The sequence below is a fragment of the Symphodus melops genome (genome assembly GCF_947650265.1).
Source record: "Symphodus melops genome assembly, chromosome: 19".
Taxonomy (NCBI): domain Eukaryota; kingdom Metazoa; phylum Chordata; class Actinopteri; order Labriformes; family Labridae; genus Symphodus; species Symphodus melops.
In genome coordinates, this window is record NC_136709.1 from 17,961,190 (window position 1) to 17,989,136 (window position 27,947).

Here is a 27,947-nt window from a genome sequence, read left to right on the forward strand (position 1 = left end):
GATACGATTTTTAATACATTTCCGGGGATCATATGTTTATTCTCTTGGTCGTAGTATATCATCTTTGAGCCGTTAAGGCAGCTACACTGAACAGAAACGGAACGCGCCCAGAGAGGACGCTATATTAATATCCCAGATCATCAATATTGCACTTATTGTACAATGATTCAGCCGCTGTTTTAAAAGCCGCAGGTACATTCAGAGCCGGCTCTACCAATGCAATCCGTTTCTCTCCGTCACAGACACGTTACGTGGGTAGGTGCCACAGATTTGGTTTTTGCAGAATCGATGGCTAGCCGAAGTGTGTCAAAAGTGAGTCTGAAAGAAAGTGAAGACTTACGGAGAAATCTGAAAGAGTGAAGTTTTTTTTTTTTTTCACGTCACCTCAGTTAGCTTAAACAGTCAGAAAAGGAGAGCGTGACAGATGAAGGGGAAATGAAGATGTGTGTGTGCCATGGAGGGACAGACTTTCATGTAAGTACTGCTATGGATGTTTCATAATGCATGACGAACTTATGTTGAGTGCTTCGTTGATGGGCCAGATGATTGTGTCAGAGCCTTTTGACAGCTGACAGTTTATGTGGCTAGCTAGCGCCCCCCCCCCCCCCCCCCCCCCCCCCCCCCCATCGCACACACACGCACGAGCATGCACGCGCATTCATGACCTGTCAAAATCCCCAAAAGTCCCATTGAAAAAAAAAGACAACCTAGTGTCATTCATTATACTTTGTGCTGCAGAGCGTATTCAATGTCATTTATACAGGGCTCATATACTGTATAATATATAATATGTACAGACATGGTCTCTGCTGTAAATAAGCTTAATTATTCAAGCTGGGATCTTTGTTTTTTGATGATAGATTGTATATCTGATTAGCTATTTATGGATATTTATTACATATTTTTAAACTGAAACCAACACATTTTGGTTTTAAAGTAGGAATTAACTTCTCCAAAACAGTAGAAAATAAATACCTTGCATTTCTTCTTTATGTTCTGTCTTGTCTTCCCTTAAGACATCACGTGACTCCGCCCTTTAAGGGGTCATGTTATACCCTTTTTTTTCACCTTTTCAAACACTCCCCCTGTGGTCTAAATGAAACATCTGTGCTGCGCTTTGGTCCAGATATAACGTGAATCAAGAACCGGAGGAGGTTTGTGACCCTGTAGAAACCAGCTCTCTCAGAACGACCCGTTTTGGTGTGTGTGTCTCTTTAAATACAATGACCCGCCCTGAGTTTTCCCAGGAGACATCACTCTTCTGTAGAAAGAATAAAAATGGCAGAGAAAAGGGCAAGGCGACGTCGGTTCTGAATGTTGGTTTCGATTAATTTTCGAATTTCAACGAAAAAACACTAAATAATCGTTCATGAATCGTAGTTGAACTGAAATGTTTCATTAATAATGATATTGATTTGAGGTCAGCCCTATTGTCATATCAGTTGATGGTTGTTTTGTGTCTGTGCATCAACTAAATGATCAGTCGTTCCACACTGATTCACAGGAGGTATAGACATCTGATGTCAGACTCTTGTCAACTGTATGAAAGTGTTCCCTTTATTTTCAGGGCCAACAAGCAGGAGGGAGACTGGCACCCTGCAGAGCCAGTCTGGCACATGCTTGGTGATATTTGTGCTCCCATATCTCCTACACTCTTTGATAGTATGACTTATATGATGGGGCCCTTTTCATAACAGACATGTAGACCTGTAGCACAAGAACAGGTGTTACAAACAGCTTGAAAATCAGGTTGGTTCTATTTCCCACTGAGTCTGGCAATGAGCAGTGATTTAGATTCTTTGCACTTCTTGTTCCCTCTTCTCCTCAAAGGTCAACGGGTCTGTGAATGGGTTATTGTTTTATGACTTCAAATCAAGTCAATCAATCTGTATTTGTAGAGAATAAAGTCATAGAAAATGTCGTTACACTTGACGCAACATTTAACAAAGCAACAGTGGCGAGGAAATACTAGTCTTTTAACGATCAGAGACCTCGAGCACAACCAGCAACTCATGTGAAACAGACATCTGCTGTAACTGGAGGGCTTGGAAAGTGGGTTAAAGGGAGATGCAGAAAAAGAGAGAGAGAGAGGTGTGAGGTTAACTCAAGCTATAGAAATGTTCATGAAACTCCTCGGTAAACACCCAGCTCAAGAAACTGTAATTCTTTAACAAGTGTTAAAAAAAGACCGTTGCTAACAATTGGCTCAATGGGGCTAAAGAGGATGTCCGCGAGTTTAAATCTCATTATGACAGACACGGACAAGTTGAAAGCTTGGTCACCCTGGTGAACTCCAATGATACTGTTGTGGTTAGTGACCACGGTGTCAGCTATGGTTGAAGCCCTTCAGATTGTTTTTTTTTTCCCCTGCATAAAAAAAAACCCCAGACACAGATCCCTTTAGTTGATTGAACCAGGGTGATGCTGACTTCCAGGTTCCCTGCTAAAATCCCCATCCCTCCAAACCTGCCCTGTGCTTCCAATTTCTTGGTTCAAAGTCAGAAAAGTCTGTTGTGAAAGAGTGAGTCGCGTAGAGAAAATACACGGGAAATGATTCATTGAAAAGCTTTTTGCTGAACTGATTTATCAACAGTTGACTTTCAGCCATTGTTTTGTGTTAGCTTGTCGTTACATCAGTGAGAGAAGGTTCAAGATCGTCTTGCATCTTTGCACGGTTGAGGATTGAGCAGGTGATACTTCATCCTAAAACCGCGTGGAAACAGACACTTAACAACTACTAGTGACATCAATACTAAAGCAGGAAGCTGTCCTCCTGATAGCTCCTCAAAACAAGGTCTAGCTGAACCATCCAGCTGATAAATATCACGAAGAGAAAGTGCTAATATAACTTCTTGGTGCCAGGGTGTCTCTGTCGACAGTAATGTTTGCTCTTTGGCCGTCTTTCACGATGAATACCAGCTCCTTCACTCACCTGAATGAAAGACAGCTTTTGATGATGACAAGAAGCTAATACGTAGTCCTGACACTTTGCACTTGTCAGGACTTCTAGCCTCAATTTGTACAACTGTTTTTATTTTTTAAAGTGAAAAAATAAAATGTGCAATATCAGGATAGAGATGATTAATTTGGTTAACTGCAGTCCGCAACATTTTTTTTTTTTTACTTGAGCAGCCAATCTGTGTGGCCTTCAAATATCCGGAGCATCAAACAGTTGTGCTGTTCCTATTGATAGTTCCAGACAAGATAAAGAAGTTGTCCCTCCTCTGTGCCGGTATCTGAGGTAGTAACGGAGGCGTAACAGGGGGCGGGACAGGAGCGTCTGTGTGTGCATGTGGAGCCCTGTCTTTGTCGTTACATACCATGCTTCGCGTTGCAGAAGCATGACATGTAAAGAAAAAATGTCACTGATTAACACTTGCGATAGCTCCTCTTACTCCCCGAGTGTGGTTGACTAAAACAGCCCGTGTTGGGAGGATGGATGGACTGAAAGACTTTGCTATAGCCAATGGACAAAAAACACTGAAGTTTCCCCCAAAAAATTCTTCTGACTAGCATCCAGAAATGTGCACATTTAAGAGATAATACTTTCTTAATCCCAGTGGTAAATATTGCTATTACAGCTTCTCATAAAACACAATATGTAGCAGGAGGAAATATATAATATTAAATACAAATATAATAGAAGAAGCAATAGAACCAAGTGAGCGTATCTGAAGAATAACTAAGAAGCATCAGCAAGTGAATAAATGAACAGTATTTACAAATGAGACATATATTATCCTTTATTTATCCCTGGTGGGGAAGTTCAATAAGTATAAATATACCAAATGTTCCATAAGTGTAGATGAACCGATTACAGAATAGGTTCATTTGTAATGCATGTGTAGTTGTATTTGTTGTCTTTATAATATGTTTATTTGTATTGTTATTATTTTAGCTCTGGGGTCATTCTGCAGCTTCCATTTATAACACCCTGAATGCTGTGTCATTGTGAAAACACCACGCGGGCATTTCCAGAAGATTTCGTCAGAAAAAGGAAGTGTGTATGAGAGAGTGTGTGTGTGTGTGTCTGAGAGAGAGAGAGTTGGAAAGAAAAAGTGTCGGGGTGTGCCCTTCTCCATCCATCCCCACAATCCTCCCCATGTGTGTCGGAATTTCCCGCATGGACTGAGAGGGGATCTTGCTCCGTAAATTACGACGCCTTGCGTTTCATAGGAACACCATATATGGGCATGGAAGTGGGTGTGGCCAGCGAACTGATGGCTGGGGGGGGGGAAGGAGGAGGAGGAGGATCACAAGACAAGCAGAAACACGGAGTGACTCGGTGTACACCAAAGGCCGCATTGCCAGTGAGTTTTTTGTGTGTGTGCAATCGTAGTGCAATAATGTGCAACATACAGCCACGGCATTGAGCTTGCATCTCTGCAGATTATCGCTGCGTGTCCGGCTGGGGCGAACTCCTGTTTTTTTTTTTTTTTTTTTGCACCGACCCCCTTTTTCCTCTTGACTTTAAAGCGGGAGGAGGGAGGGGGGGGGGGAGAGTACCCGTGAGTGAGGTCAGCAGCATAGCATGAGTCAACCTTGGGGATGAATGCAGTCATCATCGCGGGTCTGGATCGTCCGGGGGCCCTGCCGCTTCTACTGCTGGCTGCGCGGAGCTGCGAGCATGCGATCCTTGAGCTGCAGTGAGTAGAAGCAGCTTTCATGACCAACACAGTAAGTATCGGGGGGGGGGGGGGGCAGACAGGACTGGAGAAGGGAGACTGTGGGCTTGTTGTTGTTGTTGTTGTTGTTGTGGTCGACAGTGCATGGTGGCGGACAGCTCTGCTGACAAAGTTTTGTTTACCTCGCAGAGACGGATTGGGGGGGGGGGGGCGCGAGCGCTGCTGCCGCCGATGAAGCCTCCATACGGGGAGCTCACGAGCCTCTTTCTGTTTCTCTGTTTTTAACGTCTCAATCAAAGCCCGATCGAGTGCACAACCGAACAAGACGTGACGTATTAACCGTGTTGACAAGTCGGATCGATCCTGTGGTAAGGTGTTATTGCCATGCACACCACTACACTGCTTGCTCGTGTTGTTGCATGTAACGGGACTGGGGATAATCCGTTCCTGCAACCGGAATAGGGTTTCTCGTCATTTGCGCTGAGAGCTGGTTGCCCGCAGAAAGGGGAGGGAGGTCCAGGAAGAGTGTCGTCGTGGACGGACTCCGCATGTTGTCTCTTATTTGTCGTCTCTCTCTCTCTCTTCCTGCACGCTGCAGGCCTCGGATGCCTTGCTGCACGACGTGCACGCCGTCCCGCACTGGGCCGATGTAAATTAGGAAACGGCGATGGATTAGGGCGGCTAATGGCGCTTGACATTTATTGTAAGCCAATTTAACGTGTTGCTTTGTTTATTGGGCTAAACCCTCGGCTTGTGTAAGGTTGCACTTTGTGATGCGTCACTATGATCCCTTTGCTCACACAAGCATGGTCGCTCAGTGATCAGCAGTATGTGTATGTGCAGTTTCCTTCTGCTCTAATGCAGGGCGATCCTGGCTTTAAAACGTCGTCTTCTATATGCATGTGTTTTAACATTGCTATAGGCATGTGTGGCATCACGTGGTGTAGCTCATGCACAAACAAACAAGCAGTGTTTGTTAGCCACATTGCATGGTCCTTCACTTTCCTTGCTCTGTGGTGCCATGAGCCAATGCAGGATCTGAACAGCTGCAGCTGTCTATTTTAAGAAGCTTGTGTTTTACTAGGCCACCGGAGTAAAGGGTGATGAGTGTCAGTCAACTCGATGGTTGCCAAGTCCATTTGTAGAGTCTAGTATTAATGTATACAATCGGGATGACAAGTAGTTTTTAATGTGCTTTTAATACGTTGACTTTAGCTTCATGAATAAAAAGTCTTAAAGGTTTTGTGGACTGCTGCACAACAGTGACGAGACTGAAGTCTGTACAGATGGAGCACGAACGGAGAGAAACAGTGGGTATCTGTGTGTGCTTCCTGCAACTTGGCAGACTGCACTGTGTCAAAATCTGCTCCAAAACCTTACCATCGAGTATTTAAAAAAATAAATAAAAAATCATCACAGGTTGCCACAGCAATTTTCAGTCATTAAAGCCTGCAAGGCTGTTCGGACTTTTTTCCCCCCCTCATGCAAGGATTCTGTCATCGTGACTCATGCTTGTTCACTTTCGGTTGCCCGTGCGTTCACGTTCAAATGGCACGGGTTCCCCTTTTTCTTTTTTCTTTCACCTGAGATGAGTCAACGTTTGTAAAAAGGTTTCACCTTCAAGCTTTTGCTCGTTCTGGAAGTTTGGCGGGAAAGAAAGCGTGCGTCCGGTCACTGATCTGTCTGGTCATTTTTGAAGTGATGAGACATTCTCCGGGTGTTTATGTCCCCCATCATTCATGTTTTGTTCATTACTATCCTGTAATGACATTTCCAGCGTTTTTTTAGCCGTCTGTGTATCCTGCATCAGGTGTACGTGTTCAGCTGCAAGTAGGACATTATCCCTGTGTCATGTGATCTGAGTGAATAATGACACAGTGTAGACCTGCCCCTCCCCTCCTCTATTCTCACACCAGATACCTTTTCAGTAGAGGTCTATTGTTGAAAAAGCAAACAGCAGGTTTTTACATGGTTGAGGCGGGGTTGATAATGAGAGACCCCCCCCCCCCCCTTTCTCCTCTCTATGGGGACCCCTTTGCTCTGATGCCTCAATGCTTGACCTCTCTCTCATTTTCTCCATACAGGGTGTTGCCCATGAATGAGCGAAACACGTGGACTACTTCAGATCTGCTCACCCCGAGGCCAGCAGACCCCTGAGCGGGTCACAAAGGACTTCAGAGGGGGAGAGAGGGGATTAACTTTTGCGACTGCTCACTCTGAAGTCAACACAGAATCACAGCTTTGATTGAATGTGGGCGCCCTTGAATTTTTGGTTTGATATATATTTACCAAGTAGAGCATTTAGAGCTGGTTCTGCTGGAAGTACTCACCTGGTTCGGCGTATTCATGCCCGTCATGAGCGTACCAGCCCAGCAAAAACCCAGCGCCAAAAGAACGGGAAAACGCATCACATTTTTCAACGAGCAAAGTGTAGCAATGAAGGAAGGCTCTCAGCACCCTGAGGGCTCCTACTACGTTGCGGGTGGCACCGCCTCCGACCCTGGACAGAGCGAGGCTGCGAGCACTGTAACCTCAAACCCCGAGGGCCCTCACGTGTACTTAAACTCGGTCATCTTCAGCCCCGATAAAGGAGACCAGAGCAGGGGTCACTATCAGCAGACTGTGCCGATGAAGTGGGCACACCAAGAGCCCAGTCAGCAGCAGCCATCTCTGTCCCAGCAGCAGAGAGCTGCCCCCTGGAACACTATGACAAACTGGGGGCAAAACATTGCTAATTTCATCGGAGGAGTTAATGTAACGGACTCAAGGACCCAGAATGCATTTGTGAAGTCCATGCACGACACCTCTGGATTACAGCCCCCGAAAAGAGCTGCAGAAAAGCAGCCTTTGGGATCGAACCCTGCTGCTGAAGTGTACAGAGATGCCGCGAAGGCTCGTGGTCTGGACTGGGAGCAGCAGCAGCAGCAGCAGCAATCCCAGGCCTTTCAAGAGACCTTGAAACCCGGGGCCCTCAACCCGCAGCAGCACAGCGCGTTACACCCAGGAGGAAGCTCCGTACTGCAGCCCTTCCAGTTGGCCTTCGGTCAGCCCAAGCAGCACCTGCCGGCCTACTACCAGAGCTTTCAAGGCAACAGGACAACCCTACCTAATCCGCCCATCTATTCAACACAGGCGAAACCCCCGCACCAGTTGCAGCAGTTACAGAAGCAAGAGCAAATACAGCGCCAGCAGCAACATCACATAATGCATCACCAAATGCAGCAGCAGCAGCACCATCAACAAATGCAGCAGCAACAAATCCTTCAGCATCAACAGCATGTCCAGCAGCTGCAGCAGCAGCAGCAGCAACAAATACAGCATGAGCAGCAGCAACAAAAGATACAGCAGCAGCTCCAAATTCAGCAAATGCAACATCAGCAGTTGCAACAACAAAACCCTCATGTGCTTGACTTTTACCCCGGTAAACAAAATGCACAACCTCACCCGCACCCACAGCCTGTGGTGGTACACTCCCAGGAGTCCTCTGCTCCCGCTCCCCCGAAGATCCAGGAGCCAATCATCCAGGATATCACCCCAGAACCCCAGCAGCCCTCAGACCCGCTCCTCCCCCCACTCCAGGCCGAGCCTCGCTCACAGTCGCTCCCCCAGGCGCAACTCCAATCCCAAACGCAGCTACGCCGATCACGGCGGCTCTCAAAGGAAGGAGGGGCGCCGTCCGACAACCCTTTTCTGTCTGGTTCTTCAGATCAGGCCACCGCAGGGGTTCAAGGGTCCCAGAACGGGGCCCGGGACATCCAGGCGGCCCCAACAGGCGTCATCCAGAGCACGCGCAGGAAACGCAGGATCTCCCAGGAGGTCAATTTGGAGACCCTCGCTCAGAAAGCATCAGAAATGGAGTCCTTGCCTTCACATGTTGTAAAAGTAAGTACTTTTTTTTTTAAACAGTCTCCTTTAATAATGTTTCTTTCTTAATATGCCTGTCTGTCTGTTTCCTTGTTCTCATCCGTTTCATCTCGAGCCAAAAACCAAAATAACCATAAACAGAAGAGGACGGAGTGTTCTGTATCCTGCCGTTCATTTCTGACCGGATCAGCCCAAGTACCCTGGAACTCTCTATTTGCAAATATCTCAGCAACCAATAAAAAAAAATAAAAAAAATTATTGTGTGTTATCCTGGGTTGTAATTGCACTGGGACTTCAGCTCCCTTAACAAGAGCGAGAAGTGGAACACACTGCTTAAGGCAGCTGCCAGGCAAACTGTGCCAAAACTTGTGTTGTTTGTGATTAACGTGCTGCAGGGAGAGACACTGAATGTAATCAACAGCCGCTGAAATAGAAACCACAGAAATGAGCAGCTCTGCTCCACCTCATGAAGGTGGGGAAAAGGGAGTAAAAACACCTTTGTTTTTCCAGGTTTTTATTTGATGCACTTATCCAACGGTTTCAAACACGTCTTCGCCTTTTTCCCCGATTCCTTTTACAAACTTGAGAAATCACCTTGAGCGGAACATCCCGGAGTCGTACGCTTTTATCTGTGTTTACGCGCTGGATGTCTCGATTGTGCAACAAGTTCTGTTGCCAAACAACAGTGAGTCAGTGAGTCTGGAGCTCAGCATGGCTGTGCCCCGGCTTTGCCTCGCAGGTTAGCTGAGCATACTGAAAGTGTGTTTAGTTACATGCCTGCACACCTCCCCCCCCCCCCCACCTCCCTCCCCCATTCCATCAAAGGAGAGAAACTCCAGCCTGGCCTCGTCTGCCCCGGCCCCCCCCCCTCCCCCCCCTCCCTCTTTACAGGGAGAGGTGCAGGGTTTGTCCTGCTTGCAGTGCTCAGCAGAATGTCTCTCCACCGCTCTCTGGTGAAGGGGCTGGAGTTTTCCACCAGCAATAATGAGAACAGATCCAGCGTAGCCACACACACTGCTGCATGCCTGCCTGCCTGTCTGCCCGGGTAGATGCAGCGTGCAGCGAACGGAGCGACTCTTTCTTCCACTGGCCTGTGATGTGGTGTTATAGATCGCTTTGAAGTTGCTTCAGAATTGATCGTTGCTCTGAGGCGCGCTGGTTGCTGAGGCCCACTCATTATGGGAACTCAAAGAAAAATGCGAAGAATGCTCTCTGTGCCAGTTAAGTCTTTGTCACTTAAAAGCAGTAACACTTTTGCAGATCTGCAAAAAAAAAAAAAAAACTTTGTTGACGAGCCCGACGCCGAAACAGTCATTTCAAAACTGAACCTTGAGTTTTTTTTGAAGCTTCTTTTGTTTAGAGCAGTTTGTGAATGAGAACGCATCTAATGCTTGTTTAATGATGTCTGTTAACTCTCTATTCGAGTATTGACTTACTTTTCTCTTTGTACTTTTTTTTTTTTTTTTAAATGGAGAAACTGAGTATTGATCAGGATGAGGGGAACCAACAGAGACGAATTAACATCCACCAAAGAAAAAAGTTAAATTGAGTTTAACCCTAGCCTCACTGTTAAAGTCATATTCTGTTCATACGTTTGAAAACATTTCTCCTTAAAGTCTGACTGTGACCAGCTTTAGAGCTGCAAGTTTTGATGGCCAGTAATAACAGGATGATGAAGCTTTCTTTGGTTTTTGCCTCAAATCTTTAGTTTTAGGAACCCCAATTCAATGTCTGCACAGTAAATGAGGGCGAGTACACGTTCTGTTTCTCTTGATGTTTGACATTTAAGCGAACTTTAAGTGTAGCTTTTTTAAAAGATGCTTTGTGACACCTCTTCCATTGTCTCCGTCAGGAGCCTCACAGGCCGTGGAGTCCCGCTGAACCAGAAACCAACGCCAAGCGACCCCGAGACGAAAATCTCCTTCCGCTTGTCATCCCGGTGTCCGTCCCAGTGCGAAGGCAGGAGCCCTCCTCTCCTGACAAAGATGAAGCCACGTCGGCCTCCCACTGGCCCCGCAGGCCGAACAACCCTCAGGACCTGGGCCACTCCGACCACAAGCCCTCGGTCATCGTTACCCGGAGACGCTCGCTCCGAAACTCTCTGTCAGAAAGCTCAGAGCAGGTGGGTCCACGTTGGCTCTTTGCTGAGTTTTCTTTTTTTTTTTGGGGGGGGGGGGCATTTTTTTTAATTGGTGCACTTGTTGTTTTTTTACTGTTTTTTTTTTAACTAGTTGTTTAAAAATGTAATTTATTAAAAAAGTCTTGGAGGCATGTGGAGGTATGAGGTCAGTATTTCAGTATGTCTGTCTAAACTCTGGTTATTATTAAATCCTTGCGTTTGTGCCACACCCCCCCTCCCCCTCCCCCACTATGCTTAATGTCCCCCCCCTTGCCCCAATTTCAGCCATCCACACTTTATTCTCCCTTTCCCTGTGTCATTTGGAAGGGGGGGGGGGGGGGTTGGTGAACTGGTTGCCCTGTCCCAGATCAGGCAGATTACCAGGGTTTAGCTGTGCCATACTGAACATAATGTACAATATTGTAGAACTGAGGGTTAGGGTGCCTTTCTTTTCCTCCAGGAGAGGAGACAGATGTACAAGAAGCTAATTGATTCATGACCATAACAGTTGACTTGAAACTAAAAGTGCACTCTTGTGATAAATTGTAACTCAGATATTTTTCCTCCGTAGAATGGAGCCGACGGTGAGAGGGACGATGATGGCAAAAAGTCAAAGCGGCGGCCCCGGCCCGAGCCCCTTTTCATCCCGCCGCCTAAACCCGGTTTATTCATCGCCCCTCCCGTCTACTCGAGCATCACGCCTTACCAGAGCCACCTGCGTTCCCCTGTCCGCCTCATCGACAACCCCCTCACCATTCCTCCATACACGCCTCCGCCAATCCTCAGCCCGGTTCGCGAGGGCTCCGGCCTGTACTTCTCCACTTTCCTGTCGTCGGCTGCAGCCAGCAGTCAGGGCCTGCCGCCTCCTGCAACACCCAAGTCTGCAACACGCAGCCTGTTGCGCTCCAGTAAGTGAAAACATTTAGCATATAGGACTCCCCTGAATAATCTGCTGGACGTTTGAACTGTGGGAATCAGGTTCTGGCAGTAATTAACCCCTCGACGCCTATTGTCGCGAATTTGCATCAAACCGCCTCCGCTCCAAATGCAGCCAAAACAGCGTCCGTATTCCTCCACTGCCGGCTGATGCACTTTCAATACATACCTAGGAACCTTTTGCAAGCATTAGTTTGTCATAGGACCAGTCGGAGACGGAACAACATCCGTTTTATGCGCTATGTATGTGCTATTTTTATGTAATATCTATTTATGTGCTGTTTTCAAATAAACGTTCTCAACTTAATTAAGCACCTACTTGAAAGCAGAAACGCATGTAAAAAAAAAATGTTTTAATACTTGGAAACAAATTCAGGCGTCAAGGGGTTAACGTGCGGTATCTCAGTGGATGATTTATAATTTCTTGAATTGTAGAAGTGAATCAAGGAGCATTTGTGCAGCATGTATTCTTGTTTTTAACTCGACAAGTCACTGAAGGGAATATGTGTTCCTGCTTCTTTTTCAGACAGCTGTGACATCACACCACCCGTTCTGACTGCTATGAGCGAGGCCACTCCAGTCAGCATAGAGCCGTGAGTATTCCCCTCCCAGCAGCCACCAAGTCATCGTGTTTCATTATGGAGGGGAACTTTTGAAGGTGGGGGGGGGGGACTCAAAGCACACAAAGTTCTGCAATCAGTTATTCAAACCATAACACCGGGCTGAATCTTGAAGTGTCTTGGAAAAGAGAGCGCAGACTTTTTGAAATCCTAAACCCTCGTCCTTCAAAAGCTGCGCTCCTCTCCACTGCTGTCACCACTGGAAGCTTTTTGCCCCGTCATCCAGCGGGCGTCAATGCCAACATGGGTTTTTCCGATTTTAACGATGCAGCCTGATGCGTGTCTCAATGGAAGTGCATCCCGTCGTACCAGTTCCATATCAGCTGTCATAACAAAGTCTTAAAGCCTTTTAAAACCTAATAGCACTAAGTACACGAGAGGCCTGCGTCTGTGCTCTATAAAACATATCTGGAAATTGATCAGAGTGGCCTGATGTCCAGGGTCAAACTTTGTACTATTTGTGGCTTTTGTTGATAAAAAAAATGGGATCTTTAAGGTTTAAAATCTCAGCGGTTTAGGGACTCTAAATTGTTACCGAGGCAACAGTAAGTGCAGATTAACATAAAGGCAAGGACTCATTTGGATAGAAGAGCGACTGGTGTATCTGCTCACAGTGCAGCCAAACAGACTTCTATTGTTACAGTAAATCAAAAGCTCAGTGATCAATTCATCTGCCGTCTGCTACCAGTTAGTGTTCTGAGGAGACTGAAATTAAAAATGTTCAAATGCTGCTCTTCTGGTGGTTGCTTCTCTGTGTTTCATAACTTGAAACACTTGATGTGAAGAAGCTGCAGTGTGAAGCTAGTTTTTATAAGAGCATCACTGATAGATGTGTTGAGTGTATTGTTTGGTGGAATCGGCCCTATCACCATGGACGGTGTGAAAGTCTGCAGTAAATGTAGCAGAGCGTCAAAGCTGAGCAGGTCTCATCTAAATCCAGCTCAAACATATAACACGCTATCTGTCAGGACAGTCATCAGTGTGTTTCCACCTTCATTAGTTGATCAGCCTCAAAAGTCCGTACTGACCTGTCCCAAAAAAAAGTATTCTGATTTACATTTGAAATGTCTCCTGCAATAGGAACCATTGCAGCGATGGCAGACTCACTACGAGCAAAAATAAGTCGTATGACACGGAGCTGTAAAAAGTATCAAGAACTGGTTTGATTTTTTTTTAGTCTTATGCCGTGTATCTACGATGCTCTTAAACAACCTTGAGAAAAGTAAGAACATGGCCAGCATCCAAGCGACTCCATGAATGTAAACACAGCCATTGATTGCTTTCTGTTTCTGAAATCTGAGCAGCGAAGACGGGAGCATTAAGGGCACTAGCTAGTTAACCTTTAAACTGTTAATCAAAGACGCTTCTTCTTGTTGTTGTTTTTTTTGCATCGACTGTGAGGGCAAGTCTATGGGGCTGCATTGTGAAAGCTGTTGAGCAGTTAGTCAGGGGTCGAGCCGGCGAGGCTTTACATAAATCAGGCTGTCAGCTGTGCCTGGTGCACTCCCAAACACACCAGAGCAATCCCAGTTGAACTTTCAGCAAGCCCACCTTCCCTGGGGGAGGCTGCCAGAACACACACACTCATCTGGAAACACTGCAGGCCCACTGGAAATGCAGGGGAGGGAGGGAGGGGGCATGCTGGAACAGGATTGTCTGTTAATGTAACACTGCATCGTTTTCACAACTGCAGCACTGAGCTTTCTGGTTTCAGCCGACATTCACGCTTAAAAAGGGTGCATGCACTTCTTGGATTTGAAGTCTTTTTTTTTTTTTTCTCCCCCGTGCTTTAATGTGACTTTTCCAAAATGAGCATCCATTTACTTTTTGTTGTATTGTTTTAAGAAGCACACTTCACACATGATTATCAGCAGAGAGCACGAGCATGTTCCTCTGTGCACAGACGCTCAACAAAAGTCTGATGACTCAAACGGCGGAGCTGAAGGAAAGTCAAGAAATACAGCCATGATCGTATCAATAACATGAGAGGTTGATACTTGTTGTCTGGATCTGAATCAGTTTTTATTGCCTAGTAGATTTACACATACAAGGAATTTGTCTTGGTGCAAAAAACAGTTAACATGGGCTATAAATCCGTTTGGTGAATGGGATGAATTCTGTATAAGAGATTCAAACCGAAGTCACTCACACCGATCTTCTTTTCCCAGACGGATAAATATCGGGTCTCGGTACCAGGCGGAGGTTCCAGAGCTGAGGCAGCGGTCCGCTGTGGAGTTGGATCGTCATCGAGCAGAGCTTGTCTGGGCTCCGCTGACTGAGCTGGAAGGGAAACCGGATTTTCAGCAGAAAGGTAGAAAGAGCGTTTCAAAGTCGTTGCGTCACCTGAAATGTAAAAAAAAAAAAAAAAAAAAAAAAACTGCAAAGGAAGGAGTCAAGTTTGAACAAGTTTTCCTTTTTTTGGCCGATTTTGATTCCAAACTTCTCCATCAAGCTGTTGCAATTCAGTTGTTTCAGGAGTACACGTGCAGCTTTGTTTACACACAGCTCATTATATTGATACATTAAAATATTTCCTCCTCCTGTATGCTCAGTAACTATTAAAAACATGCAGTTGTTCTAAACGATCGTCTCTTGTCTCTCTCAGTGGTAAACCTCATGCAGCTGGCCTGCTCCAGTGTTTTTTGTGGAGGAGGCACCAACCAGGAGTTAGCCCACCATTGTCTGCACGAGTCCAAAGGGGACATCATGGTAAGCAGAACAGAAAAGAACAATCCATATTGACCGGCAAGTCGGAGAAGTTGTTTCGCTGTGAAATGAGCCGGGAGCTGTTCTTCTCTTCTAACCCACACATGAACACCGACCTGCGTCTCCCTTAAAGGTTCCGAAAGCAGGAATTCCTCCTTTAAATTTCTCGATCTCTTATTTTAAAAAATGAATGAGAAGGCTGTTCTCTAAGTGATTGTGTAATGCAGTTTATTCTGCCAAGTTTGAACTTTCGTGCTTTTAGCTGAGAAACATCTGCGGGTTTTTTTTTGTTCTTCTGTCGAGAGCTGATTCCAAATCAGCGCTTGTAACAAACCTCTCGTTACTTCTTTGTACGTTCACGAGCGTTCTGTTTACATCGCGTTTACGCTGATGTGGAAACACAGCGTGGAGGGAGACAGCAAGAGCGTCTCACACACACACACACACACACACACACACACACACACACACACACACTCAGACATGTTCTCCCCCGCTGGCTCCGCCAATCTTGTGTCGCCCTGTGGTACAGAGGTGGATCACCACCCCCCCCCCCCCCCCCCCCCCCCCCCCCCCCCCCCCCCCTTACGCCTCTGACACTTGTAGTGAAGGCGAGACAGCGCAGACGCATAAATATCGCACATTGTAAGGGCAGTCTCAATCGGGCTTTTGTGAAGTGCTAAGAAATGGGAGGGGGCACGACTGAAAACATCCTGAATGTTAATTCCCCCCCCCCCCCCCCCAACCACAACAGCCCCCGTCCAACAGAGGTCGTCTCTGGCTCTGACATTCTCACAAGTGCATGTGTGAAAACAGCTATAGTCATGTGACTCTATGGGGGGGAAAAAGAGCCATAGCAGGCGGTTTATTTGTCTCAGTTGTTGTCAGAGTGAAAGTCTGCAGGGCTGTGCTAAAAACTAAACACAGTCAAAAGGAAAAACAGAAAACTGACCAGCGGTTTGTTAAAGCTCATGTTGAAATTCATCAGGCTGTTGCAGAGCACGCTCACTTTTTTCCCCCACTTCCTGTCTGAGCTTGATAACTTGCACTAACCTGACTGCCTTCATTTGAGCTCGCAGTGATTACTGAGCGGATGTGACTGAACTGTTGACTTTCAGTGAGCTTTAGAGTGAAACTCTGTGGTGACCTGATATGACTGAGACTGTACAAACGGTTTACATGTTGAACCAGAGGCAGAGAGATGCATGTGATGATAGACTGGAGAGCTTTTTGGTTCGGGGCTGCTTTTAACGATCCAAAAAAAGAGCTTCGAAGATTTCCCAGAAGGATTCAGGAAACTCGTGTCACTTTATGTTGAATGTTTCAACATAAACGTATTTTCAAGTGGAGTTTCTTAAGCTTTGAATAAACACGAGAAAAATGAAAACATATGGAGGTTAATCTTTTTCCTTTTTTTTTTTTTTTTTTTACACTTAAGTGTCTTCATCTTAATCCCTCAGAGCCCCTGCAGATTAATCAGAAATGTAATCTGTCAGGGATGAATCTGGTACCAATCACATCCCCGATCAGAAGATAAAAGCTGCAATCATGTGATGACTAAAAAGTCATTTTAAAAAAATCATGTGAAACTTTGAACAACAATTTAGAAACTAAACAAAACATTTTTGGATTGACGTTAAGAAATGACAGCTCATAAAAACGACCCTCAGTGGCAGCTCCTCTTTGAAAATGAGATTTATTTATTTTTTTACTTTGATTTAAGAGTACGGTAACTTAAGTTACCGAAAGTACTCGAGTCGTTAATCACCCGAAGGAAAGTAAACAACGAAAACATAAAAAAATAACATGCAGTGACGTGAAGAAATCTGATTGGTCAGATATTACATCATTGGTTTTCGTATGATTTGCATTCCAGTCATGACTCGAGTGACATCAGAGCGCCTCATGCAGACAGTGAGGATGTCTCAGATCTAACTAAGCACTTCGCCTCACTCTGCTGTCTCAGTGAATAAAATCATGAATGTCACTGATATCATTGGAAATATTAGGAGCTGGCTGCTCCGTGCTGACTTTGGTCATTGTCAAACGATATGAAAGCAGCATCCTGATTGGCTCTTCCCTGATCTCATCACTCCCCATAGAGAGAACAAAGGATGCTGGCTACGTCTTCTTGGATTGAATAAAAGAGAGCCTGGAATAAGCAGAGGGAACATTAGATTGTCTTAAAAGGACGCCAGGATTGTAAAAGTGAAAGCTTAACATTTAAGAAAAGTTTTATTTTTTTAAACTAAATTAAATAAAAATGACAATATTTGGCTGCGACATGCACATTTGTCTTTCTGTCCAGATTTTGTTTTCTTACGAACATTATATAACTCAATCTGGCATTTCATTTAGTTGGCTAGGTGTGTGAAAGAAAAGAGAGACGCCATTACAGATTTGTTATTAAAGCCTAAAACCTGTAGACATAATTTATCACGCAAAGAAAATAACACATTGAGTTACAGAAACTATTCTATCTCCATTAGTTCTCCACTGTAGCCACGGCCTGTAGATCTCATCATGACGATACCTTTAATTGTATAGTTCCTGAGCAGTTTACATGCTATTATATGGGCAGCAGGTTGTAAACAACAATAAACCTACACAATTAATCCCAAGCTTGTCTAAAATAGTTTGCTTCCCTGCTCTCCTCCGGCAGGTCTTTGCACAGAGAAGGCTCGATCACATTTAGTTTTAAGGTTACTCCGAGGTGTAGTAAGTAATGAGCTACTGGAGGACCTCAGGTCGTAGGGGGTCTCTTTAGATATTGGAGGCGCTGATTCTTTCCAAACACAACATGACACATGTTAAACCCATTGACTGTTTTCTCACGCATAAGAAGACTTGTTACCTCGGGTCTGATTCCAGGTAGATTAAAAAGAATCTTTAGTGACGTTGAGGATGCTCAAGCAGGAGTCGACTGGTGGGGTAACATTCGAGCTGTCTCACTGCTCTGTAGTGGCCCTGGTTGAGATTTTTAGACCCCAGCGACCAGCTCTGGTCCGGTGTTGTCAAGGAAACTAAGGAGGGGGGGGGGGGGGACTGTTAAGACGCCTACTCGCCACAGCAACAGCAGTCTGGCTCAAACTGCCATCTTTGAACATGCAGCCACAGTGGGATGGTTGCTTCTCAAAGGTGATCCTCGATAAGCCGGATGTGACGATGACATCAGCAGAACGTTATCTCGCCCGCTCCCTGGCTACCTGTAAGATGAGCGCTCATCGTTGGGCTCGGTGTGTTTCCGCGGCGTTACCTGGAGAGCAGCAGGAGCCCTGCTGTTTAAAGACTAATGACAGTCAACAGCTCCAGTGTGCTCACTTCCAGGGCAGCTAATGAACTGCTGTTTGTTTTTCAGGCGGCGCTGTCACTCCTGATGCTGAGGAATCCAGTTTTACCAAAGTCTCATCGTCTGGCCAGCTACCACTACTCGGGTAAAGAAACGGCTCCTTCTTTTAAGTTGATTGAATTGATTAATGGCTGAAACGTGGAGGTGATCGGGTTTATAACAGAACATTAAAACACTTGATGAGGCTCATACAGCAGCTTTAAGAGTTCTTTTTTTATAATATAAGAAATGAGAACGGTGATTTTTTTGTGTTTAAGGTTGATGACTAGCAGAACATGAAGACAGACGTAGTTTAACTTGTTGTTGTTGTAACTTAACTGTTAATTGATGAAGAAGTTAGACCAGTTTAATCGACCAGGATCCTTGTTTTACCCCTCGAACCGTCACACTGGATCTCTCCGAGCCCCCCGCTCTCGCTTCGAAGCGATGGCAGCTGCAGGAGTGAGAGTGCCCGGCTTGTTTTGGTGGGGGTAGCTGGTAACTGTGGAGGATTGTCAGGGTCAATGTGATGAGGGGAGGGGGAGGCAGGGAGCTGAAGGGTGGGTTTTAGGGGGGGGGGGGGGGGGGGCAGGTTTACAGCATGTGGTTAATCCCAAGCAGAAGACAGGAGAGCCATTGTTTATCCACTGATTTCAATGTGTGCATGTATTTGGTGTGTGTGTGTGTGTGTGTGTGTGGGGGGGGGGGGGTATTAAGGGTGGGGGGTGGGCTTGAATTAGTCAGGCTCTGCACACACACATGCAGAACTTCGTCTCAAACTTGTTGCTTTATAATTGGTTTTTAAACGGGCCGTTAACATGCTGCTTGTGTCTCTATATTTCTCCCTTTTTCTGCTCATCTTCTTCACTGACTCCCTCCTCCTCCTCCCCCCTCTGCACATACAAACATCCCCCCCCCCCCATCTCCCCCTCCTCCCCTCAGGATCAGACAGCTGGACCGCAGCTGAGAGACGCCAGTTCAACAAAGGGATCACTGCATACAAGAAGGACTTCTTAATGGTGCAGAAACAGGTATGACGTGGAAAACGCTCAATTGTCAAGACTTCTGAATCTTCGTGCTTTTCCAGCAAAAAATAAATAAATTATAATAATAATAATATTGGACTATTGGGTGGGGAAAGCAAACAGTCACTCTGAAACAATGTTTCCTTCTTGTTTTATTACTTGCAGCGTAGCACTCAATCATTGCTTTTCCACAAAGCTGCAGAACGATTCCATGTGCTTGTTTTAACCCCGAAGTTTGGAAGAAGAAGGAAAAGTATTTTTAGTGTTTGTGTTGCAGTGTGCTGCAGACTGAAGCAGACTGCACATCTTTACTGGAATTCATTTTTATAAGTGAAGGTAAATGTGTTGCAGCAGCAGCAGCAGCTCTCAGTCTGTAGGGACTTGGGTGGTTAACCGGAGGGTCGCCGGTTCAAGTCCCAGTGTGGACATAAATACGGAAGTTGGTCTTGTGGGGCACTTGAGATAGTGCTGCTGAGATTCCCTTGAGCAAGGCACCAAACCCCCCAACAGCTCTGGCTCCCTCCCTGCATAGCAGAGTGAAGCAGCCCTTCTCTGACACCTCTCCACAGTGTGAAACAGTCCCATTAAAAACACAGTTTTTCCTTCCATATTTCTTGGATCACTGTGAGTTTGCAAGAAGTTCAAGAGTGTTTTTACAGCATCAATGTAGAGACACTGGTTTCTTATGTGTTGCAGCCTTTGATGATTGAGCATGTTGTTAGAGTCAGCTGATAGATTCTCTTTTGAAGAAGAGAAATCAAGTTCATTAAGATGTGTATCTTCTAATGGATGAATGACTTGCTCACTGGTTAGCGACACTCGGAGCCCTGAAGGCAAACGAATCCCTGCAAAACTCCAGTACTAGTTTAAAATGATCTCTTGTTGTACATCTGAAATGTCTCGTGTTGTGCCCATCCCATACATAAAAAAAAAGATCAATAAAAAATATTGGACATATAAAATATCTCAGTGTTTTGAAATAAGACGTACTCACTTAGATAGTACATCTTTTTAGTGCTTTGTTTTAAGACACTCAAATCTCTTGGAACATTGAGAGGGATTTGGACCTATACCAAACTATGAAGACGTTTTGTTGTTGTTGGTGTTTTTTAATCTTCAAATTAGACTTTTTTTTTTTCATTCATTTTATTGTTATTGTTATTATTCAGGGTTAGGGGTATGCTGAAACGGCTTTTTCTTTCAAAACATTGGTTTCTCCACTGCATAGTGCTGTAATGTCCTAAAAGCTCCATAAAAAGAAAATGTGTGTGTGTGTGTGTGTGTGTGTGACAGGTGATGACTAAGTCAGTGGCACAGTGTGTGGAGTTCTACTACACGTACAAGAAGCATGTGAAGATCGGCCGCAACGGGACGCTGATCTATGGCGAGGCTGAGCCTCTGGAGGGAAGGACCACTGAGGAGGAGACCAACCATAAGGTCAGTTACCTGATTCATATCTGAACTGCACAGAGCAGATGCTCATTTAGAGCTGACATGAAACCGGCCCAGACACTGCTGTGCTCGGGGAACAAATGTGAAAGAAAATGGATTTTCACTGAGCTTCAGCGCTCGCGTCTCCAGAGCAGCGTAAGCCGAGTGTCTCAGGTTAATGTGGGTTACAAATCAGCAGAACGAACAAGGCTGTTTGGCTGCAGAGTGTCCAAACAGAAAACGACACATTTTTATGAGGAACTGAAACTGCAAAATGTCATTTCAGAAATAAAGCATGAAGTGAGAATGTCATGAAATGAGCTGAGTGAACAGCTCAAGCTATTGTTTATGCCTCAGTGCCGAAATGTATTTGAACACATAGCAGATGTTATCACATGTGTTGTCCTTCTTAAGACATCGAGAACGTTGGATCTAAAGGTCTCGCTTCGTTGTTCCACAGATGCATGTTAGAATGTGTGATGTGTTTCTCCCCCCCCCCCCCTCCCGGTGTGTGCCTCACGTTTCCACTCTTTGCCTTTTTCCCCTGCAGAGCTCTCACAGATTGGAGCCGCAGCGGGAGGAGGACAGCAGGAAGTGGGAAGGGTCAGCTGACAGGAAACAGGATGTCGGTCCCACCAGGGTGACACACACGCTTCAGTCCACAGAGAATGTGAGTGTGAAGCTAATTACCCGCTCTGCGTGGGAAAGGAACCACCGTGACTGAGCGGAATAAGTTTATAAAGGGATGAAAGGCAGAACAGTTTGTTTGTGACTCTCAAATATTGAATAGTTCTTGTTTTTCCACACCTGTTCTGAAAGACTGTGTGTGGGAAGTTTTCAGGATTTTAAGATAGTTAGAGGTTAAGAAACTCATCCTGGAAGTCATTTTCCCATTCTCCGAAGAATAAAGCATGATTGACTAAAGAACGTCCGACTCTGCTACAGTAGGTGACAATATGTGAATGGCGGCTTTAGTCCTCGTCACAGCGGCTGTTGGTTCGAATCCGATCCAGCCAATTGCTGCAGGTCATCCTTCTCTCTCTCTTCAGCTGTCTTATCAATAAAAACAAAATGGCCCAAACACTAAAAAAAAACATACAAATGCACACACACAGAGGCTTCCCCTCTTTGCTTTAAACTGAAGATAAACTGTGTGTAGGAGAGGGAGGAGGCTAAAAACAGAAAACCAAGACCTCTTCTATAAACAGACGGGATAAAGAGGATGACAGAAAGCTTGGACATTATTGTGGAATAAACCCCCCTCACCGGCCCCCGCTCGCAGACCTCACTTGACTTAACTTGTTGTGACACATTTGTCCTTTTGAACTTTGCGTGACTTCACCTGTTTGTGGAAGGCTCGGCTGTTGGATTTGCCGCCCCCTGCTGGCCGTTTTGAGGAGGAGAAAACTTGGCTGACGTCCACCTCCCTGGATTGTGCAACCCCAACTATGTCTGCTCGCAAACAATGACTCGACAAGAAACGTTTTATTCCATTATTCGCTTTGCATTTCACCAATTAGCACATGCAAGACTCTGTTGACAGAAAAGACAGACGTTGTTTGTTTGTTAAGTGTTTACACCACCCAACTTAAGGGTGCTCATAAAGCGGTTTCAGGTTCCTTCTTTGTCCTCCTAATTGCACTTAGTGAGTGTGTTAAAGACCTTTTTGGAGCCTTCGTGTTAACGTCACCTCTCACTTTGATTGTGTACACAGCCCGGGACCGTCCTGATCATGAAAGGCCAGGAGGACGCTGCAAGGGACCAGCTGCTTCCCCGGGTCATCCACCCTCCTCCTCCTCTTCCTCCTCCTCCTCCTAGCTCCAAACCACGCAGCGAAGGAAACGCACGCAAGACCAGCCCCTCGACGGGGAACAAAGGCACAGTCGGTCAGGAGGGAGAGTTCCCCTGCAAGAAATGTGGCAGGTCAGTGATCAGGAATATAAAGCCAGTCAGTCACTGCTGTTGCATGGTTTGTCTTTACTTCTTTAGAGCGGACAGATGCGGTTACTTATATAAGAGGACTGCACGAGCTCGCGCTGAAAAAAAAAAAAATACTCCAGCAGGAAATGTTTATTCAGCTTTTGCCCACTTTTTGGTAAATAGAGGCAAGTTTATTGTGGTGTTTGAAAGAACTGAACCATCCTGTCCTGGTTTGATTGAATAACACTCAGTCCTCTAGCAACATCGAGTCTGTTATTGCCAACTGTGTCCTAGCAACTAGGAACACAGTAGATGCAGCACTTCTCGCCTCTCTGGACTGCAACTCTACCCACTGACATGACAGGAGCTCCGCTCACACTTTGAACATACTCAAAGACTGCTCCTTTACTGACCAGTCTCACTGAGGATGCTGGAGAGAATCGAGTCAGTGGTGCAGCTATGAGCCTGCTGCCGTGTCACATGGTGTGAGCTTTACTGTCACCACATACCGCAACACACACACACACACACACACACACACACACACCTTATGAAGAGGGATCCAGAGAGAACAGAAAAAGGAATGAATAAGACTTCATTTTTACTTGTCGGTCTGATTCGTTCTCTAATCACTTACTGAATCCAATTTTAATTGCGGGGAAAAAATGAGCCATGTTTATGGTGGGAACACAGCGGGGGGGGGGGGGGGGTTTGTGGATTAGTGAATTGAATAATGAAACATTTTACACAGTATATATTAAAGCTGAGGCTGACCCATATGGAGCTTATGTAAGAACATGTTATGTTTCCTACAGAGCCTGGCTGATATTATGGGGTGGATGACATTTTTTGAGAATCACAGATTTATTCACCTGGGCAAAAAAAACCAACGCAGATTTAAAAACGTACAGATAACATCTAACTTAAAATACCGTTAAGATTCAGCGTCATAGGGCACTCCTTTAAAATAAACACCAGTATAAAATGATGCCATCATGACCACAAGTGCAGCTGCTACCCTCAGCCGCTGCACGCTACCTGAGCTTCGCCTGCACCATGATCACTGTTAAAGGATAATTCAGCCACCAGATCAGTCCAAGTTGAATCCTTCCTCTCTCAAACTGAAACCACTGTTTGTCTCACAAACCTCATTTCTGACGCGCTCCGGCTTCCAACATTAATAAATATTTAAAGATGTTATGAATGGGTCTTTTCTTCACCTTTTTTTTTTAATTTAATGAAGCCAAGCTTTGTGATTTGATGTTGATGTTTTGAAATGTCCGGTTGTGTGAAAAAAGTGCTGGCATGGATAAAAGGAATTCACAATCCCTCCGCTCTCTAAAGGCTGGTTCACACGGCAGGGTTTTAAAACTGTCGGACGATTTTCCCAAACTTTAGAGACCACACACACGGCGATAAATAATCGGAGGCTTCACAGTTTTGGTCGTTCAGTGTGTGGTGTGCGGCCACACGGCAACATCAACACACCACACACGAACCGATTTCCCTCGCGTACGACCCCCCCCCGATCAGACAGGAAGTCTCACGAAACCTCTCGAGATCAAACGTGATTCCAGAGTCAACAAACGGACGAAGAGGATGAAAAACACGTTTTAAAAAGAGCCGTCGGTCACAGGAGTGGAGACTACGGGAGCATGAGCTGCACTTGCTACATGTTGATGCGGAGGTGAGTTGTTGTTGTTTTGCTGCCGGTGTTTCCTCGCCACTCAGCACCTCGCTTTCTGATTGGCTACGCGTCACAGTCAACGGGCTCGGGTTCGTTGTCACCACACACGATGAGAAATCAGGCAAAAAACAATCCAACATGTTGAATTTCCCCGATTTGAGATCGGAGCGGTTCCGGCCTTCTTCCGACCAGACGAGAGCAGTCTGAACACTCCACACACGGCAGGATGATCTTATAAGATTATTGATGATTGATATGATGATCGGGGCGTCTTTAAGATTACCGGAAGGGGAGAATCGGGGCCAAAATCGGCGTAATTATCCTGCAGTGTGAACCCGGCTTTAAGCATCAGCATCGTCACTTGCGTTTTTATTTTGTTTTATATTTCGTTGTGTTGTCTGATATTTCTTTATTTGGTTTCTACGGTGATGTTGTCCTTGTGTTTCTCGTCTTCTGTGTGCTCCTGCTGTAAAACCAATTTCCCCTTTTTGGGGCAATCAAGACTCTGAATCCTGATCCTTTCGCTGTAACCTCCTTTATTCCCTTTTTTTTTTTTTTCCCCTCACAGGATTTTCCCCAAGGTGAAAAGTCGCAGCGCCCACATGAAGAGCCACGCGGAGCAGGAGAAGAAGGCGGCTGCGCTGCGCCAGAAGGAAGCTGAGGAACGAGCGGCAGCTGAGGCCGCCGCCATGCTCGCTGCGCGTCAACACAACGGGACGCGGCAGATGGGCGGGGACAGCACCAACGAGGACTCGTCAGGCGGAGAGGACGAGGACGATGAAGACTGGCAATAAATGAAAAAAAGGGCCACACGCACCGACTGTAACACGCAGCGTGACTCGCCCTCTGTGATTGGAGGATGGACGTTTTCAAAGGAAGAATCCCTCCTGTTGGACTTCCTGTACATTAGTGGAACAACAAGACTTCTGTTGCTTGGCACATTCAGGGACAGATTGATACCCACGTACGTGTTTGTGAATGTGTGGACTGAGTGTGTGTGTGTGTGTGTGTGTGTGTGTGTGTGTGTATCAAACTCAACAACGCCCTTTACTCTGCTTTAAAAGCTTTTTAAAGAGTTACCTCTCTTGGTCACAGGGCTCTGTCCAATCAAAGCCATGCCGCCTCTCCTGGCGCTGTCACGCTGTCCTCGCCAGGCTGCCGCCTTCCTCAGCACTTCAAGTCTTGGCCCGCGTCCTTTGGCGGGTCTTTTTTTTTTCAACTTCTCTTTCAATGAGCCACAGTATGAACTACTTCGCTTGCATCACATCCGGATGAAGCTTTGGCGAAAAAGAAAAAAAAAAAGTGGTGGAATGAAATCTGACAGCAGGTGGAGGCGCGGGCTGTTTGATTCTCTGCGCTGACACAAACGACGGGTCGGGTCCAGATGGATGACGGATGGATTGATCGGTGGCGTGTGCAAACTGTTGCCTTTGTCCCGCCGCTCCTCTGCACTCAAGGCTGCCAAAAGCTTTCTCTTCTCAGACGCATGACGTGCACCACACGAGTCCCCTCCTGCTTCTCGGTGACTTGCTGTGCATTCGGGCTTCAGTTCTGTGTAACACCCCCTTTCCCCCCCCCCCACCTTCAGCCCTCGTCACTTTGTTATAGTTTCAAGCTTGTTCCCTCACTGTTGATGCCTTGGATGTTTTGATGCTTTCTATCTCAAAATGACAATCAATTTTACACTGCTGTTGTGTTTTTTTTATGAATATATCGATATATATGCAGGCAAACGTTACTTTTTCTGCCTGTGTAGCTATAAATGGTTCTTGTTGTTTTTGTGAATATTCTTGTTGATGATTATTAATATTATTATATTCTGGTTTTTGGCTGCAATTGAATGGAGCGCTTTCTGTACTTGTCCTTTGTTTGTTTGTCTGTTTGTTTTGTTTTGTTTTTTATTTAAAGAAAAACAAAAAATAATGCTCCTCGCTGCCTGTTTATAACTGTGAGATTTTTTTTTTTTTTTTTAAGGAAGCCAGAAATGAAGAAAAGGCAGAACTGATGTGCAATAGAACAAGTTTGACCCCCTGTTACCTGAGCGTCCGAGCCCTCTCTCCCTCCCTCCCTCCCTCATGCTAGGACTAGTTGCTCCAGATGCCTCGCTGTTAACCCTGTTACTTATAGGAGGAACTGACAATGACTGTTGAAGCTGCAGGTCTCTATAGATACACATAACAGAGTGAGAGGGGGGGCGGGACCAGCACAAACATATCCTAGAATATGCTCACTACCCCGAGATCTGAGCCAGGGTTTACTTTTTTCGTACCGTGCTCCAAAAATAATAAACATTTGCTGAAACACATTAGTGTAACTGGAACCTGGATTTTTTTTTATTTTTTTTATTTTTTTATTCAGTTTTTAGAAGGAGATGAAATTCAAAGGATCTGTTCCCTTGATTTAACACAAGACAAAAAATCTAAGTATTCGAAGTTCCCACTGACTGTAAACATGTCGTGAAAGTAACAACAAACCGGCACCAAGTAGAGCAAAAGATTGTTGTTTTTTTAAACTGAAAACAAACTCAACCTTGATTTAGCAGATTTTACTGCAGCCAAAAGACGCTTTTGTGACTCTCCACTGAAGCCCAAACAAATTTAGAAGAACAAATATTCTCTGAAGCCTGCGTGTCTGGAAGTGATAGTTCAGGTGTCTCATGCTCTGCTCAAACCTCGGCTATGTAGAGGATCTCTTTTCAACAACAGAAAGAAAACTGTTGATTTTTAAAGAAAAAAAGCAAATGTAGTCAACTTTGACTTTTCAATGAAGAAGTGCTTGATGATGAATATTTCCCTCCCTCAAACCCAAATGTGTATCTAAGGAGGACTTTTTATTCTGTTTACCTTTTCAATGATGGCAGCAGGCACTAAAAGCAGCTGTGGAAACGGCATGTTTTGATCCGTCTAACCCTTCATATCTCCATGTTAATCCCTTCGGCCCTGAGCCAGCTTCTGTTGCCATAGCAACAAATGGGTATAAGGGTTATTTACCCTTAAAAGACAAATCACAGAGATGATTTTTTTTAGTCTGTCAGGGTTACAGGGAGAAACGGCTCCAATCACCAGATACTCCACAAGTTAAAACCTGTGTCTATGCATCGACGACTGTGTGTGGGCGTGTGTGTGTGTGTGTGTGTGTGTGTGTGTGTGTGTGTGTGTGTGAGAGTGTGGATATGGATATGCTGTTACATGTGCACGAGTGGTTTAAAGGTTCAATGTTAATTTGTACAGAAGTCAGTGGAAAAAAAACAAGTTTGCAGACTGTTCACATGTTTGGTATGTTAATTTATATTATATTTCCTCTTTATTTCTTCTCAAGGTTCTTCTTGGGGGGGAGTCATGAAAATGTTTTTCAAGCTGTTTTTAAAACAATTCAAAGATTAGATCGAAGAGGCCACGATACAAACACAGCTGTAAACTTTCAGTATCTAATCGAGTTGATTAAGGGAATTTTAAGGGGACAAAAGGTTTATTTAGCTAAAGATGACAAAAATATATATGAATGAAATTCTATGTTTGCATACTTTTTATGCTATTTTCATATGGGGTTCACACTAAATGATGAAAATGGAAAGGACTCTCAACTGCTTTTTACTACGGTGTAACTTATTTGTTCCGATTTGATTTTTACCACCTGTGTTTTAGTAATGATTTATGAAGCACTGTATATTAAAGTTTTAAAGTATT

At 45.2% G+C, this 27,947-nt stretch overlaps 1 protein-coding gene across 5 annotated transcripts; it reads left to right on the plus strand.

The window, feature by feature from the left end:
- Positions 1 to 76: 76 nt before the first annotated feature.
- mideasb (mitotic deacetylase associated SANT domain protein b) lies at positions 77 to 27,947 on the plus strand. Of its 5 annotated transcripts, none has more exons than XM_079369082.1 (13): positions 77 to 474; positions 6,710 to 8,507; positions 10,342 to 10,611; positions 11,180 to 11,516; positions 12,071 to 12,137; positions 14,333 to 14,475; positions 14,770 to 14,873; positions 18,229 to 18,304; positions 19,141 to 19,229; positions 20,517 to 20,660; positions 21,205 to 21,324; positions 22,369 to 22,577; positions 24,830 to 27,947. In XM_079369082.1, the coding sequence occupies exons 2-13, from the start codon at positions 6,972 to 6,974 to the stop codon at positions 25,053 to 25,055; spliced, it is 3,321 nt and encodes a 1,106-aa protein (XP_079225208.1). In that variant the 5' UTR covers positions 77 to 474; positions 6,710 to 6,971; the 3' UTR covers positions 25,056 to 27,947. The 5 variants fall into 5 exon arrangements, with proteins under 5 accessions (XP_079225208.1, XP_079225211.1, XP_079225209.1 ...); XM_079369085.1 differs by lacking the exon at positions 77 to 474 and adding an exon at positions 4,158 to 4,310; XM_079369083.1 differs by lacking the exon at positions 77 to 474 and adding an exon at positions 4,322 to 4,677.

Bases quoted from the DNA above. Each gene is read 5' to 3' on its own strand.
- mideasb (XM_079369082.1), top strand. From the start codon at position 6,972: ATGCCCGTCATGAGCGTACCAGCCCAGCAAAAACCCAGCGCCAAAAGA. The intron at 10,612-11,179 runs GTGGGTCCACGT...TTTCCTCCGTAG, and splicing joins TGTCAGAAAGCTCAGAGCAG to AATGGAGCCGACGGTGAGAG. The intron at 11,517-12,070 runs GTAAGTGAAAAC...CTTCTTTTTCAG, and splicing joins ACGCAGCCTGTTGCGCTCCA to ACAGCTGTGACATCACACCA.